This window comes from Strix uralensis, chromosome 3 (genome assembly GCF_047716275.1).
Source record: "Strix uralensis isolate ZFMK-TIS-50842 chromosome 3, bStrUra1, whole genome shotgun sequence".
NCBI lineage: Eukaryota > Metazoa > Chordata > Aves > Strigiformes > Strigidae > Strix > Strix uralensis.
The window spans coordinates 4,606,026-4,621,053 of record NC_133974.1 but is presented as its reverse complement, the minus strand read 5'-3'; the positions used below and the strand labels follow the sequence as shown (position 1 = coordinate 4,621,053).

The 15,028-nt window shown below is 40.5% G+C and overlaps 1 protein-coding gene across 1 annotated transcript in view; it reads right to left on the bottom strand.

Moving 5' to 3' along the window:
- The window catches only part of PKHD1 (PKHD1 ciliary IPT domain containing fibrocystin/polyductin), a 271,278-nt gene that overhangs the window by 87,592 nt on the left and 168,658 nt on the right, over positions 1-15,028 (bottom strand). Inside the window, exon 52 of the mRNA XM_074861360.1 lies at positions 9,584-9,721. Coding sequence (XP_074717461.1) covers positions 9,584-9,721 — 138 coding nt within the window. The remainder of the gene's footprint in view (positions 1-9,583; positions 9,722-15,028) is intronic.

The window sequence follows — 15,028 nt, the reverse complement described above, 5'->3', positions numbered from 1 at the left end:
AGGTATCAGTGGCTTTTGTAATGCTGAACTTGAGAAGGAACTGGGGTGTGTGAATCCAGATTTAAAAGTCTAAATGGCTGAACTAGTGTTTCCCTTATTAGCCCATTTTTGCCTTTCTGCTCCTTTACAATTTCACCATTTTCCAGGTAATCATGAGTTCTGCAGCCAGGATGGGTAAAATAGACTTTCAGACCAATGGAAAGATTGAGGGAAAAGAGTAGTGGAAAAGAAAATGCCCAAGAAGTTTTGGTGTGTGTGATGGTGCTCTTATCTTGTGGTAATAAGTCTGTACAGTAAACTGTATTCCAACTGTGACTTCATTTATTTCACCAAGGGTAGTTTATAGTTTCAGAAGAAAATGGCCCAGCACTAAACAGATACTAAGGAGGAAAAAGTAGGACAGTTTTTGCCCTGGAGAAATGTATGAGGAGTCCAGTAAAAGAGTTCGGCGTTCCTTTAAAATTAGAGATTAAATCAATTATGCAACAGAAAAATGCAGCAGATGTAGAACTAAAAAATATATACATATCTGTACAAAATTAGCTGGCCTGTCATGTTCTTTTTATACTTAAAAATTACTAGTTTGGAAAAGAGAGTTGATTTTGTATCCTAAAGAAACATTCCTCTTTGAGAGTATTTTTTAATTAAGTGAAATGAATAAATTCATTGTCCCCCACCAGTGTCTGACTGGTATCTGTGGATATTTAAATTATTTGTACAGCTTTTAACTGGGTAAAAGACAAACAGTACAAGACTTGCATGCTCCCCATCTAATATACATCACACCAGCGAGCTCGTATCTTCTCTGGGGACATGGAGGGAATTTGATTTTACAGTGTCCATTGTCCATCCAAACCATCTTTGACTTGTTTAACTCAATAACTGTTGTTTGAACAGAAGAAAACCAGGACTAGGGCTGTAACCAAATATTACTTTCACAAAGCAAAACTAGTGATAAGCACTTTTGCCACTGATGCACTAGGTTAGACATATATCCACCTACAGCAGCGGAAGAGTTAAGTAGACATTTGTGTGTATTTTTGTACGCAGAGTGATTGTTTTCCTGCTTCACCTTCACAGCAAGTTGTGATTTCAAATAGTCAGCCTGAACATACCTTTCCCAATCCTCAGGTCAACCTTACCCCCTGGGATAAAGTTATTGCACTGAAGACCAAAGAGAGAATCAACAAAAATGTTTGGAGGCCTTTATATTGATCTTACAATGTTATTCACAATTACCATTACCTAATCATGATTATGTCCCCTTAAAGTAGGGGATTATTATTAATTATCATTATGGATTACTGTTGGTGTTATTATTGGTGCTATTATTCTACTCCTGTTCACAAAGCATTTACTAATTCTTCTAGTTTAGTCAGTTACAAATAGCTATGTGATATATCCAATTCTCAGCTCAATTTTAAAACAATTTTTAACTAGGCTTCTAGGCTTAAAAATCATAGACAAATGCTTGCAAATGGGGATTTTAAAGGCTTGAATTGGAAGGTATCACTCCTTTAAAAAAATTACATCTACATTTGGCTAAAATTTGTGAATTTTAATCCTAAAGAGCATGACAATACGTTAAAGAATGTTACCCTTGTTAAAGGAAAAACACACAAAATAAAAATATAATCAGACTGAGAAACAAAGAAGTTATAATAAAACTATTCATAATAACTTATCACCATATTAAATCCTCAGAAAAGAAATCAAGAAATGGGAAGCATAATGTTCACAGAAATTCTTCAGTGGCTGGAAACTGTAAATAGTATATGACACAAAAGAACACAGGATATATCTTTGAGTAGAAAAAATAGATTTGTTTTAAGTCTATTTAGATCAAAAATAATCTTAATGCTAGCTTATTTCCATTAATAGTTCCATGGTTTTAAATCAATGGATTTCAGTAACTTGAATGCAAGTGCTGCAGAAGAGTTGGCCCAGAAACTCATTGAGCTATTCCGGCAGAATTTTCAGTAATTTTGGGATCACTCACGATGTCTCAGAATGCTCGAAGAAAGCTAATATTGTGCCAATATTTCAAACAAAGATAAAAGTAAGAGCCCCCGGTAATTACAGGCCCATCAACTTGACACTGATTCTAGGGGAAAAATAAATAAAAATGGAATGTCCAACTCTGAACACAATTAATAAATCATTAAAGGTGGATGATATAATTAATGCCAATCAACCTGTTTTATAGAAAAAAAGTCCTGTGAAACTTCCTTGATATCATCTTTTAATGAGATTACAGGTTTAGTTGATAAAGATAATAGCTTTGATATAATATAATTGGCTTCTCCAAGGCACTTGACTTAGTAGCACAAAACTTGCTGATTAACAAACTACACTGGTTCAACATGAACATGGCACATGTTAATTTACAGGCTGACTGACTAGAACAGGGGCTTTGACGAAAACAGGTCTGGTCTTGCAGGTCCTGTGGTGTGCTAATTTTCATCAGTGACCCAAAGTGCTGTGAAGATACTGAAAGCAAGAAGAAAAGATGACACAAATGGGGAAAAAAAAAAAATAATTAAAGACATGGGCCAGCAAAGTCAGCAATAATTTGGAAGTGAAGAATTAGGAAAGAAAGAATGTTCAAAATATAAGACACAGGTCTTGAAAAGGTAATGCTCTCTGTGTGAATGGATGAAGAATGAAGGAAAACAAAGGGAAAAGATGAGTAAGGTCTGACATATGCACTTTGGCTTATTCTAAATACAGCCCTAAAGAATGGCTCATGAAAATGAAGATATGGAAATGGCAGCTACCACAGCTTACTCATAGGGAAATCCAAAATAGTTAATGCACATAAGTCACTGGGGCTGGATAAGTTTCATCAACTTAAGAAGTAACTGGCACATGAAATCACAGCTCTTGTAATAAGTAGTTTTGTTAAAACTACCAAGTTGTCATGAACACTGGAATCATAACTTCTGAAACACATATGTGAAGGATCTGGGCTTTAAGTGCCTGTCTTTGAACTCTGGAGGTGAAAACTTCACATTACTTGTCCCACTTTATTGTGGTGAACAAGTCCTACATAAGATCACATCAAACTGTCAAATTACCCATTCTGTCCATGGGACGCACAGAAACGGATCCCACTTCACTGGAAGGCTTACCAACTGGATGAACGACCTGGTTGTTCATAAGGTGAGATAATAAGGCACTGCTAGCAGAGAAACAGAAAAAAGGCAATTGCAACCAAAAGCTGGCAGAGCGTCTGGTGAGATGTACAGAAAAGGTGGTGAGGGACTAAAGACAGCGTACGCACAAAATAGGCAGGGTTTCCTCAAATGTGTGTTCTTCCAACTGGAAAGTTTATCAGGAATTTGAAGTGTTTGGTTATCTGTCCAGATACAACACATACCTGCTAGCCTGAGCAGTGCTCCTGAGCAGTGTTTTGTCCACTCTGGATATCTCAGGTATTTCTTCAGTGCAGACACAAGTCAAACTGTTGGTGTGTACACCGCAACCGTGCAATTTCCTATGCTTTCCTGTGCTTTCTGCACAGACACTGCACAGTGGGTTTGTGCCTTCACTGTCTGTCTGATGATAGATGTTACGTCAAATGGCCTCACTGCAAGGTGTGCGACTTTCTAGAAGGGGTATCTAAACCTAAACTTCCAGGGAGTGCTGGCACTGCAATGCATGCCCTACAGAGTGCAAAAAAGCCCCATATATGATAATCCTATGTATAAGAAACAACTTATGCTTCTAATAACATCACCACTAATTACATACTTTCCTGAAAAAGTGTGAGGTCCAGCTGCCTGGATTGCAGCACAGAACTGTTAGCACAATAGTTGCAGCTGGTTCATAATTCTTCATCAGGTCTAACCTCTGGAGACAATAAAACACTACTATGTGAAAATAGGGGGAGAAAAAAAAAAAAAAAAAGGAGAACAGAAAAAGAGGTGTGTTTTTTCTATCCAGATTTTCACTTATTCTGGACTGTAGCCTGTATCTAGTTTGCTGTTGAGTTTCAAAGGCATTTTCCATTGTTTTCATATTTCAGTTTCATTCCAGATGTTCTTCCTGACAGTTTTCTGTTGTGTTTTTTTCTTTTTCCATAGCAAACCCCATTCAATTCTTTCCTAGAATGGTGGGTGTTTCCTCCCTTCTAGCCTTTCCTTTCTTTACCACATAACACTTTGTAACAGCTGTTGTATATAAGAAAAAGGAAATCTCTGAGATAACAACCCCTCCCTTCCATTGGCAAATAGATTTTGCTAAGTATCTTGCTGTGGCCATCTCTACTGTTAGTTCTGTGTATCCTGAATCCAAAACTTCTTGGACTCTAGTTACCCAGCTATTTTGAGTCTATTGTCACCAGAAAGTCTGAAGAGTTTTTATTCATGGTCAATACACAGCTGGATAGTCACCTAGTGTTGGTTCTCCTTCCTGAGCTGTTCCTTCAGGTGTTCAGACTGCACTCTGCAAAGAAGCCTGTAAAAACAGCTTGTAACAAGGAAATGTCATATAGGTTGCCTCTTACAGGTGGTGCTGCCAAATAAACAGAAGAGATGAGATGGATAGGTGTGGAGTAAGAATCAGCAGCCAGAATTGAGAGATGAATGTTCATCGAATAAGAAGTGAAACACGTAGGATGGGATTCAGTTGCCTAAATTTAGATGTCTAATGCCATCTGAGTGTCCTAGTGCCCTCCAAATCCACTATGTGAGGTTGGCAGATACAAGACAGGGATCAATGACAGAACAGTGGCTTTTTAAGCAGAAGCTGGAGGCCAGATAGGAAACCTGAGGGTGCCCAATGTGATACAAACACAGTTAGACAACTGAACCATGTTTCCAGGGAGATTCATTCACCTACATCTAGGTTTCTTAATGGAGATGTTTCCACTTTCTCTGGCTGTCTGAGCTAGCAAAGATCAGACAACACAGCACAGACTGTAACTGCACTAGATACCTCTGTCAGCCAGTCCCACTGTGCAGTGGCTCTGCTGACTGTATTGACTAACTCTCTACTGAAACAGCCAGCTCACATGTTGATGTCCACATGTTATGGCTAAATATGCCTATGTGAACCCAATCCTTTCCCTAGACGGTACGATCACTCGGTGGATAAGGAATTGGCTGGATGGTCACACTCAAAGAGTTGTGGTCAACAGTTTGACGTCCAAGTGGAGAGCAGTGACGAGCAGTGTTCCTCAGGGGTTTGTGTTGGGACCGACGCTGTTTAACACGGTGCTGTTGGAGACATGAACAGGAGGATTGAATGCACCCTCAGCAAGTTTTCTGATGACACCAAGCTGTGTGGTGTGGTCAAGATGCTGCAGGGAACGGATGTCATCCAGAGGACCTGGACAGGCTGGAGAGGTGGGCCTGTGCAAACCTCATGAAGTTCAACAAGGTCAAGTACAAGGTCCTGCACATGGGTCAGGGCAATCCCAAGCACAAATACAGGCTGGGTGATGAGTGGATTGAGAGCAGCCCTGCAGAGAAGGACTTGGGGGTTTTAGTGGATGGAAAACTGACTTTGAGCCAACAATGTGCACTTGCAGCACAGAAAGCCAACCGTGTCCTGGGCTGCATCAAGAGAAGTGTGGCCAGCAGGTTGAGGAAGGGGATTATCCCCTTCTACTCTACTCTCGTGAGATCCCACCTGCAGTGCTGTGTCCAGCTCTGGGGCCCCCAACATAAGAAGGACATGGATCTGCTCAGGCAGGTTCAAAGGAGGCCATGAAGATGATCAGGGGGCTGGAGCACCTCCCCTGTGAGGACAGGCTGAGAGAGTTGGGGGTGTTCAGCCTGGAGAAGAGAAGGCTCCGGGGAGAACGTATAGTAGCCTCCCAGTACCTGAGGGGGCCTACAAGAAAGCTAGAGAGGGACTTTTTACAAGGTCATGTAGTGATAGGACAAGAGGCTTTAATCTGAAAGACAGTAGATTTAGACTAGATGTAAGGAAGAAGTTCTTTACTATGAGGGTAGTGAGACACTGGCACAGGTTGCTCAGAGAAGCTGTGGCTGTCTCCTCCCTGGAAGGGTTCAAGGCCAGGCTGGATGGGACTTTGAGCAACCTGGGCTAGTGGAAGGTGTCCCTGCCCGTGACAAGGGTGTGGGACTAAATGATCTTTGAGGTCCCTTCCAACCCAAACCATTCTGTGATTCTATGATCAGTTAAAGGAAACTAAATGGCTTGGAAAGGGTAAAAGCCAAACAGACAAAGGCTGAGAGATTAATTGAAGGGGATGCAGATGGTGCAATGAACTTTTCAAACCACTTTTTATGTGATCAGGGATGAAAAATTGCTCTCCATACATCAACAGCATTCCATTTTCATGCAATTTGAATAGTTGTGCAGGAATGTTATGTTACTGCAAGATGGAACTCAGCTCATAGCTAAAGATGGGAGCTACACAATAGAGGTACTGGAGAAGTTTGAAAAGATAGTCAATTGGTGAAACTCACTTGTGCCCTAATTGTTGTTATAAGACTGAGAAATTATCATCACTAACACATGTCCATTTCATGAAGTACAGTGATTTACCCCCTGGGATGTCAATATGGGGGTTCTTACTAGTACTGAAAAGAAGGGGAGTGAATGTATTAGAGCTCTTACCACAAGCACGATAAGAGACATCAGAAATGTCTGGGGTTTCATCTCCAGACAATCAAGCCATGAGCTAATGATGACCTTAGGCATCTTGCCTCAAATGAGTGACATGACTGACAAGCAGCCATCATGAGATATGCAAAAATAAGAATGTGACAAGCTGAGACTAAAAAGAGAAATCCTATCGGATAATTACTTGGCGAGTTCTACTCTAAAAAGCAAAAATAGCCTGCCAGCAAAGAGCAGCTCAGTACAGTGGAGTTCAGGATGAGTCCAAAGGATCAATTTGTGCAAAACGAACCAGCATTTTCTGCAGCCTTATCAGGAGCTGAGGGCTTTGTTCAGCAGTGGAACAGGGCGCTTTCTGCGCATACCATCTGTGTTTTAATGCTGACTTATGAGTTAAAACGAATGGAAACATCCCAGCCAAGAACCGAAAAAAAACCTCTGAGATGTTGAGCTCAACATTTCTTTTCTTATACTGACACAGGTGTGCTAATGATATATAGCAAATTGCTTAATCTCTCTGAACCACAAATTCTCCTCTATAAACTGGAAAAATAGCTATTTTTTTTACAGCATGGCAACACAGGGAGGTAGAAATAAATGGTGTTCCTAAAATGATATTGCAAATATTACCATCAAAGAAGAGACTTTGAAATTTTACATGAAAAAGAGAAGCTCCTTATCTGGGAACTAGGACTACTAGAGCAGAAGTAATCAGAAAGTCTCTTGGGGTCCAACAACACTGAAGGGCTAGAAACACCGGAGAAATTACTGTAGGAATAGATCCACACATTTTACTTCTGGGTTGTCCAAGGGCTCTGACAGAATCCTTGCAACTCTTTACAGATCTTCAGTCATCTCACATCTCCCAGTGATTCTGTTGACCATAATTCACACTGGATTGTGATCATACATTGATGAGGAAAGCGATGTCAGACCCTGCAGGATCAAAGGTGTCCCAAGAATTCTGATCTCATAACTATCACTGTATTTTCTCATCCCAGTCTCCCTGTAAATGATTGTTTCAATAAAATTAATTAAATTCTTGTTGATGTTTCAGAAACAACAATTTTACAGTGATTTTTTTTTTCCTTTGTTATATATTTCTCATCATCACTCAGTTCCTATATACTTATAGTCTTGCTTTAATCATCTAACTTTGTTTTTTCTCTACACATAAGATGCCAAGTGCTCTGAAGGACACCAAAATTCCTGTAAGATTTGTTTCTAGAACTTATCATTGTTCCCTAGCAGTTTAAGTGAACAAAATACTCAGGCTCTACCAGAAAGTCTTTGGCCCAGGCCACTGAATTAGAAGCAGCATCATGTGACCAAAGATTGTTATGCTGAAAACAGGGCATGGAGAAGTTATACAACAGGGAGGACCTGGGGATTTAGCTCACATGATGTCAACCCCAGATCCTGCTCAAGCAATGCTGAATGCTGATGTCCACATCTATTAAATCTGTTTACTAAACTGTCTCATTATCCATTTTGTGTCAGGATTTCTTTAGGGTGTGGTAGAATTGGACAGATGGGCTTCAAAACCTTCCTTCAGGCAAGGAACAGTCAGGATCAGACAGATGGGCTCCAAGAAGTTACCTTTAGGCCTTGAACACATGGGAAGAGAAAGAGGAAGGGAAAAAAAGCGTGCACTCCCAGTTTTATAAGCAAGTATAGAGGCCAGTATAAGATGTAGGAAACTTGCAGAGTCTCTACCTACCTATCATCTCACAGCTGAAACAAGAGCAAGGGTAGCTCTCCAGAAGATGCTGGACTATGATTCAACAGCTGCAAATACCTGTTTGGCTTTTAATATCATTACTGCTCACAGATGTGCTGGAGGGGAATTTGTGCAGCAAAAAAATGCCTCAATGTCTTTTTTAATAAGTGTTTTTAGCAATGAACACATGCTTTTTCTTAAAACCAATATGAAACCATATTTAAACTACAAAAGAGTGTAAGTAAGAAATGACTGAGACTCTTTTAAGTGTATATATATATATTAACCTCCCAGATTAGGCTTTCAAACCTCTTATTCCAAAGGAACACACCAGACAGCGAAATTACTCTTTTGGCCAGTACTGTATTAACTAAACTGTCCCTCGAGATTAACAACAAACAAATATCCGAGCAGACTTCCTCAGGAGGTGATTACACAAACAAATTCTCTTTTTAAAGTTCATGAAACCAATCTTGAGAAAGGTCAAACAGTGATCAACAATGTGATCCCAGCGTCCTAAGGATTCCTGCAAGTAAATACAATGCCTGGCTTTAGGAACCTTGATATTTAAAGGGAGTTATGCGAGTAATTACTTCTGTGTGGAAAAACACCAATCCTGTCCACTGCAAATAGTGTGAAACAGCCCCAGTGACATTGGGGACTCTGAAACCACTAAAATTAGGGGCAAGATGGTACCTCCCTGAAGTCCTGGTGCTCATCTGTACAGAGGGATGAGAGGAACAAATGTGCTGAATTCAGCAGTGCCAGTTTCATGGCACAGCAGGATTTCCAGGCACTCTGGGGATTCTCCGTGACTCTGTTTATGTTGGCTTTAAATAGTTCTGTGTCACCTAGAAAGTGTCTTACTAATGCCCACAGACACCAGGCACTGCCTGAACACTAAGGTAGATCCTGCCCTGAGGAATTACTGTCTCATAAAGCAACCCCACACGAAGTAGGCAGGACTTTTACACATACTAGATAAAATTTCAGCCATGACGAAATGAAGAGTATTGCCATTAGCTTCAGTGGGGTGAAGACAGCAGTATTTATAATATGTTGTTATTAAATGAATAGGTAATTAGCTCTAGTGGATAATCATCGTGTTTAGCACAGATTCTGGGTGTCCACATTGCAGATATCCAGATAGCTATGGGGCATTAGGATGGCCAGCATGTTTATAGTAATACTACACAGTCTTCCCACTTTCTCTGTCTATCGGGAGCAGAAATAAACCCCAGGCATCCAGAAGACAGGTTGCTCACTTACCCACTTTCAGCATACCCCCCACCACCACGATACAGGCTGCACTCAGGACATTGCTGGAGTTGCTGGGGAACTCAAGGGTCCCCAGGATGTAGACACCTCTCAGAGGGGGAAGAGCCATATCCACCAGGATGGTCCGGTCTGAGAAACAAAGCAAAGGGTTGTTTAGAATGATGGCAGTCTACCAACACTACATGCTCAGAAGTGTGGCATGGAGGTGAACAATGTTAGCTTTGTTTGAGTTTTGCTTGATTTAGATTGTTTTTGCTTAGAACTACCGAGGTAGGACTTGTGTGTTTGTGCAGCATCCACAACCAGACATTCATCTATAGCTGAGGGTCCATGGCGTGGCTGTAATCTGATAAATGAATAATAATATCATATTTTTACATGCTTAAGTCTCATCATTGCTTGAAACTTTGAGAATGTGTGTGAAGGGCAGCAAGTTAGAGATATGTTAGTCTCGCTAGATGAATCTGGCTCCATTTATTAAAGTAAATCTTGATCATCCAATGCAATGAACCAGGACTAAGTTAAGTTGTATTCAGACAGCAATTTCCCCTCATGGCATTGAAGAGAACAAGACTGACATAAGTGGAAAAAATGAAGTGTCAAATAGGTGCTTCATGGTACAAAAAACCTGCAAGTCCCCACCTTGTTACCAGCAGTGATCAGGGTGACAAGCTGAAGCCACACACCATAACCTACCTCCCGTGACACCCTGTCACTGCTTTTCCCCCTCTGCAGTTTGGCTTTGCTCTCTCAGGTTTTGTGTATAAAAGCCCACCTCTTCCTTACCAGCCCAGAGGAAAGCTTTGCTTACTCCAACACCATCTGCAGGAAGCCAGACTTCTTCAAATCTGTATTCAGATGACTACTCATTCCCTACTAATAAATCAGTTAACAGTGACCAGGCGAAGCACCATTCCCTCAGATCCTTAAGGACAAAACAAGGAGCATATTTTCACGTTGTGGAACAGTGCGGGGACTGTGGATGATTGCACACAATGGCAGCGTCACTGTTGCCTCCTAAAGCTTCAAGTCTACAGCCTGTGAATCTTTTAAATGCCACTTAAGCTTCCCAAGTGGGACATGAGGAAGGATGTAAATGGTGTATCGTTGAGAGGTAGCCCACTGCTCAGAGGTGAATTCCACCCTCAGGGCCCATGTAATACTTTGATGTCACTGGGAGCTTTTCAGTTGATTGCACTGGAAAACAGTTCAGGCCCTTAAATTGTGGTTTCCATCTCCTTTCACTATTGACAAGAGTAATAGTTTCCAGGTATGGTGCATCTCTGAGTCACTGGATTTCCCTGGAAGAAGGAAAAGCAAGGTATTTCCTTAACATTAAGGTAACACCTTAACAAGGTTCAGTGAGATAATCTAATTGTGATTTTCATAGAAATAGCTTGTAGGAAACAAGAATCTTCAACATAATGACAGCTGCGAAATCCTACCCAGAGATTTGTTGTGACTTTCATTGATCTCATATGCATTTATTGTGAGGCACAGATATACAAAACAGAAGAGATTAAGGAACACACATAATTTCCAGTGGATTTTGACAGAGCAGTGAGAATAGGCTACTTGAAACAGTTTTGGTGTGGAACACAGGAAGAGCCATGAAATGCCTTGGGAAGTGGATCAGCTACTTCACAGTTTTTCTTCTGCCTATAGCCATTAGCAACTGCTTTGGATGAAAACACAAATGACCGTGCAATAGGTAGCACAAAGAAAATCCTTTCGCAAAAACATGTAATTAGGGGCTGACTTAAACTGTTTAACACAAAGGTTTAAGAATTTTTTTCAAGGCCTGTTTGCAGGAAACATAATGAAAACCTACACAAAGTACACTCAGAAGCAGACTGAAAAAAATATGCGTAGGCTGTCTTTAATAATAACGTTCCCTATTTTTTGACTTTTTGGCTTTGCATCTCTGAAATTTTACAGCTTCAAGGGAGAAGAAACATCTGCATGGTCTGGGGTCCTGCATCTGCTTGCAGATTTGCTTGTCTCTTCTACATACATGTTCCTACTCTATCCCTGTAACTCAATCATCCCACCTCTTCTTTTCCCATTTTTTTTTCTTCTTTCTCTCTGGACATCAGCAAGGGACATCCTGAAAGCCCAAGACCTCTGTTCTCAAAGAATACACCAAGTACTGCAGCAACCCATGGTTACTCTGAACACCTCATCTCAAAAGATATTCCCTACATCCTTGGGCTGAAGTATCTTTCAAGCATGTAAAATTTTCACAGCATTCAGATGCAATAAGTCTCTACAGAGCAAGTGCAATCTTTTTTTTTCCCCTAAATTGCATACTGTTAGTACTCAATACATTTTTACAGGCATGAAGAAACTCCTGTCTATAATCCCTTTACAGGACAGGTATAGTCCTATGCCCTGCAGAGGCGAGAAGTGAAGGCACAGTATGTGAGGATATGAAACAGAGAAGAGAATAAGGGGAAAGATGTTGTTAAAATGATATCTCTCAGACAGAAGGGGAATCTAGTTTGTGAAATCACAACTCAAGAATGTGGCAAAAAGCTGCAGTTGACAAAGGCCATAAGTATATTCATCAAACACAGACTGAAACATTTTTACAAGGAAAAGAAGAAGTGCTCCTAGGCATACCATTTATATGTCAAGTTTCAGTCTAGAACAGATATTTTTGCTGAGTTGCACATCTTTCTAAAAAAGGTTTTATAAAGGAAATGCTGACTGCTCTGTAACAGTAGCAACATGCATGTGAGCCTTGAAACACAGGAGTGAGAAATTCCCCTATTCAGAGATATCTGCAGACCTATAGTTTCCTCAGTTTAAAAGTACAACACTCTGGGATGTGATGCTTGCGATGCGAAGTCCTCAGAGGGTGAAATGATGCTCTGTAGAAACAACAGAACACTCCTTTGAGAAAAAAAAAGTCATCCCACACTTGAGGAGAAAAGCAAACAGATTCAAAGGAAACTTCCTTACGCTGTCCTTATAGAATATGCTCATTTATATAGCAGAGGGAGATGATGACTAAGCAGTTAAAATCATAAACTTTAGGTCACCGAGCTCAAGGGATTTACCTTCAGAGAAAGACAAAACGGAGTTGTTTTTCTCCCATGAAGATGTTCATATAAAGGCAAGCAACCACTTTCAGCAAACCATAGTTTGAGCCTGAAAACAGGGCTACATTTCATTATACATATACTTACTTCAGACAAAAGCTCACAGGTATGCCACAGTCTTAATGTTCAGACGTACAATACTGAGAACTCACTAATGACTCCAGCAATGACACAAAATGCCTTTGATCAACTGCATTGCTATATAAAACACCATAGCATGCCATTGAATGGAAATCAGGCACAACAGAAGAGCTATTATATGAGATACAGTACTCCAGCATTCATCTCTTCAAACAGAAAAGGTTCAAAGAAAATCAAAATCAGAAAATGAATAACAGAGTGAATTCCACCACTGGAAAAAAAAAAGAAAAAAAAAAAAAAAGAGAAGAGAGAAATTGCCAGAGGCTACATGATATCATATCAATACTCTTCAAAACAGCATTCCATTGCCTGGAATTATAACACATTCTCCTTCCACCCAGAGCATGCCGCTTCAGGAGTGTGTCACACTGAAAACCATAAACCAAAGCCCTGAAAAATCCAAGGGCTTGGGAAGCTAATGCCACTACTGGCCGCCAGAATGGCATGACTAAACTCATCCAGCTTGTTTTTCAAGGTGATGTGACTGCTGAAGCCTGATGCATGCATGAGAGGTCCTTGTGGGATGTCTGGCTCTGGAGGATGAACCTCCAGAGATAAAAGCGTAAGTTGTTGCAGCTTGAGATAAAAATTTCCAGCTGGGTCCGGAAGAGACTTATATCTGTTAGGGAACCAGACACTGAGGGGACTTGTAACACAGCAACATTAAAAGTCAGTTTAACATGAAGGACCCACCTCTGTTGTAAGTGACATTCATCCTTGTACAAAGAAGTCTATGAACTCCTGAAGACTCACCAATGCTTTCAAAACAGGGCAAAAAATGGAATAACTTAATACACAATTCCATTTCCAAGCCCTCTAAAAAGCACCCTCTAGATGTCAAGCAGACATCAAGCAGTGACACAAAAAACTGGTTTTGAATATGAATATTTTGCTAATAGAAGTGTTTTCTAGTTTTTCAAACTCACCTGAGTACAGCTCATGAGGCAGCCCTAAAGATGCAATTTTGTTTATTTTGTTAAATAAACAAAACGAAACCTTCATCAGCTCAGTCTAATCAGTGCCCTTGTTCTTCAGGGAACTCTGGGAATCCACATTCGTTCAGAGATTGCAACAGTGTCAGGCCCAGACCAAAGTCTTCCCCTGCACTTCTTCACACTAGAAATGAGCACTAAACATCTATTCTTTGTTTTTATAGGTCTCTAACGCCGTTCTTTGGGGACTGAAAGGACTTGCTCAATAATGCACAGCATACCAGATGTAGGCCCATGGCTTGGCTTGGCTTGGCTTTCAACCTGAAAATCATTATGAATGGCTCCCAGAAGAGAATTATAAGTAAAAATGAGTAAAAGACAGTGAATAGTGAGACACAGCTGCATCTTGCCAGGAGTGAATCTCAAAAACTTATTTTGGTGTGTACAGTAGCACAAAGTTTGGGTGGTTTGCAGAACACTTGTTCTGCAAAAATCACACTTTTGTACTGTAGCCGAGATTTCAATGTGACAAGGAACAAATGTGGTGTCCTGTACACACTAGAATGGCCACTAGTGCCAAACTCACTTTTCTGTAGCCATCTGGAGTCATTCTGAATTTAGCAGGATATGCATAAGCCAGTGGAAGGGAAAAATCCATAAAATGCTACAATTAAACATAAATTTTAAAACTGTCGATTTATTTTTAGATTTTGGATCCAAGCCTAGCTGCATTTTAGGTGCCTTCATTTGAGCAACAAAGCCAGTGCCTGTATCACACCAACAATTACTTCAACTCCCGTTTAAGACCCTGCACTCTGTTGACTCACACAGTCAGTAAGTGTTTCAACACCTTCAAGCTAGCAAGAATGAAGAGGGAGAGTAAAAAGAAAGTAGAGGGAGGTTGATCAGAAAAGGCAGGCATGCAAAAGAGCAGTTCTCTCAAAATAGTTTGGGTGATAGACAGCTTGTGTTCATGCTTCTGTTCAAGTTCTTGGGTAAAATTGAAGGAGAATTCCAAAAAGGCACTGGAGAGGAGAATAGTTCCTGCACACCAACTAAACACACATATCTACTCTAGTGATGGGAGCTAAGAGATTTTTATCACTGATAGAAAGAAGGCAGTCACAGAGTATGGCTCTCAGCTGTTTGTAGCAGGCAGTGCATTTTCACCTATAGTTTTCTTCTTTCCTTTTCATGCATTAAGTATTTTCTTGTGGTTTTGCAGTTCAGCAAAGCTCCTCTGAAGAGCAGAGACAGTT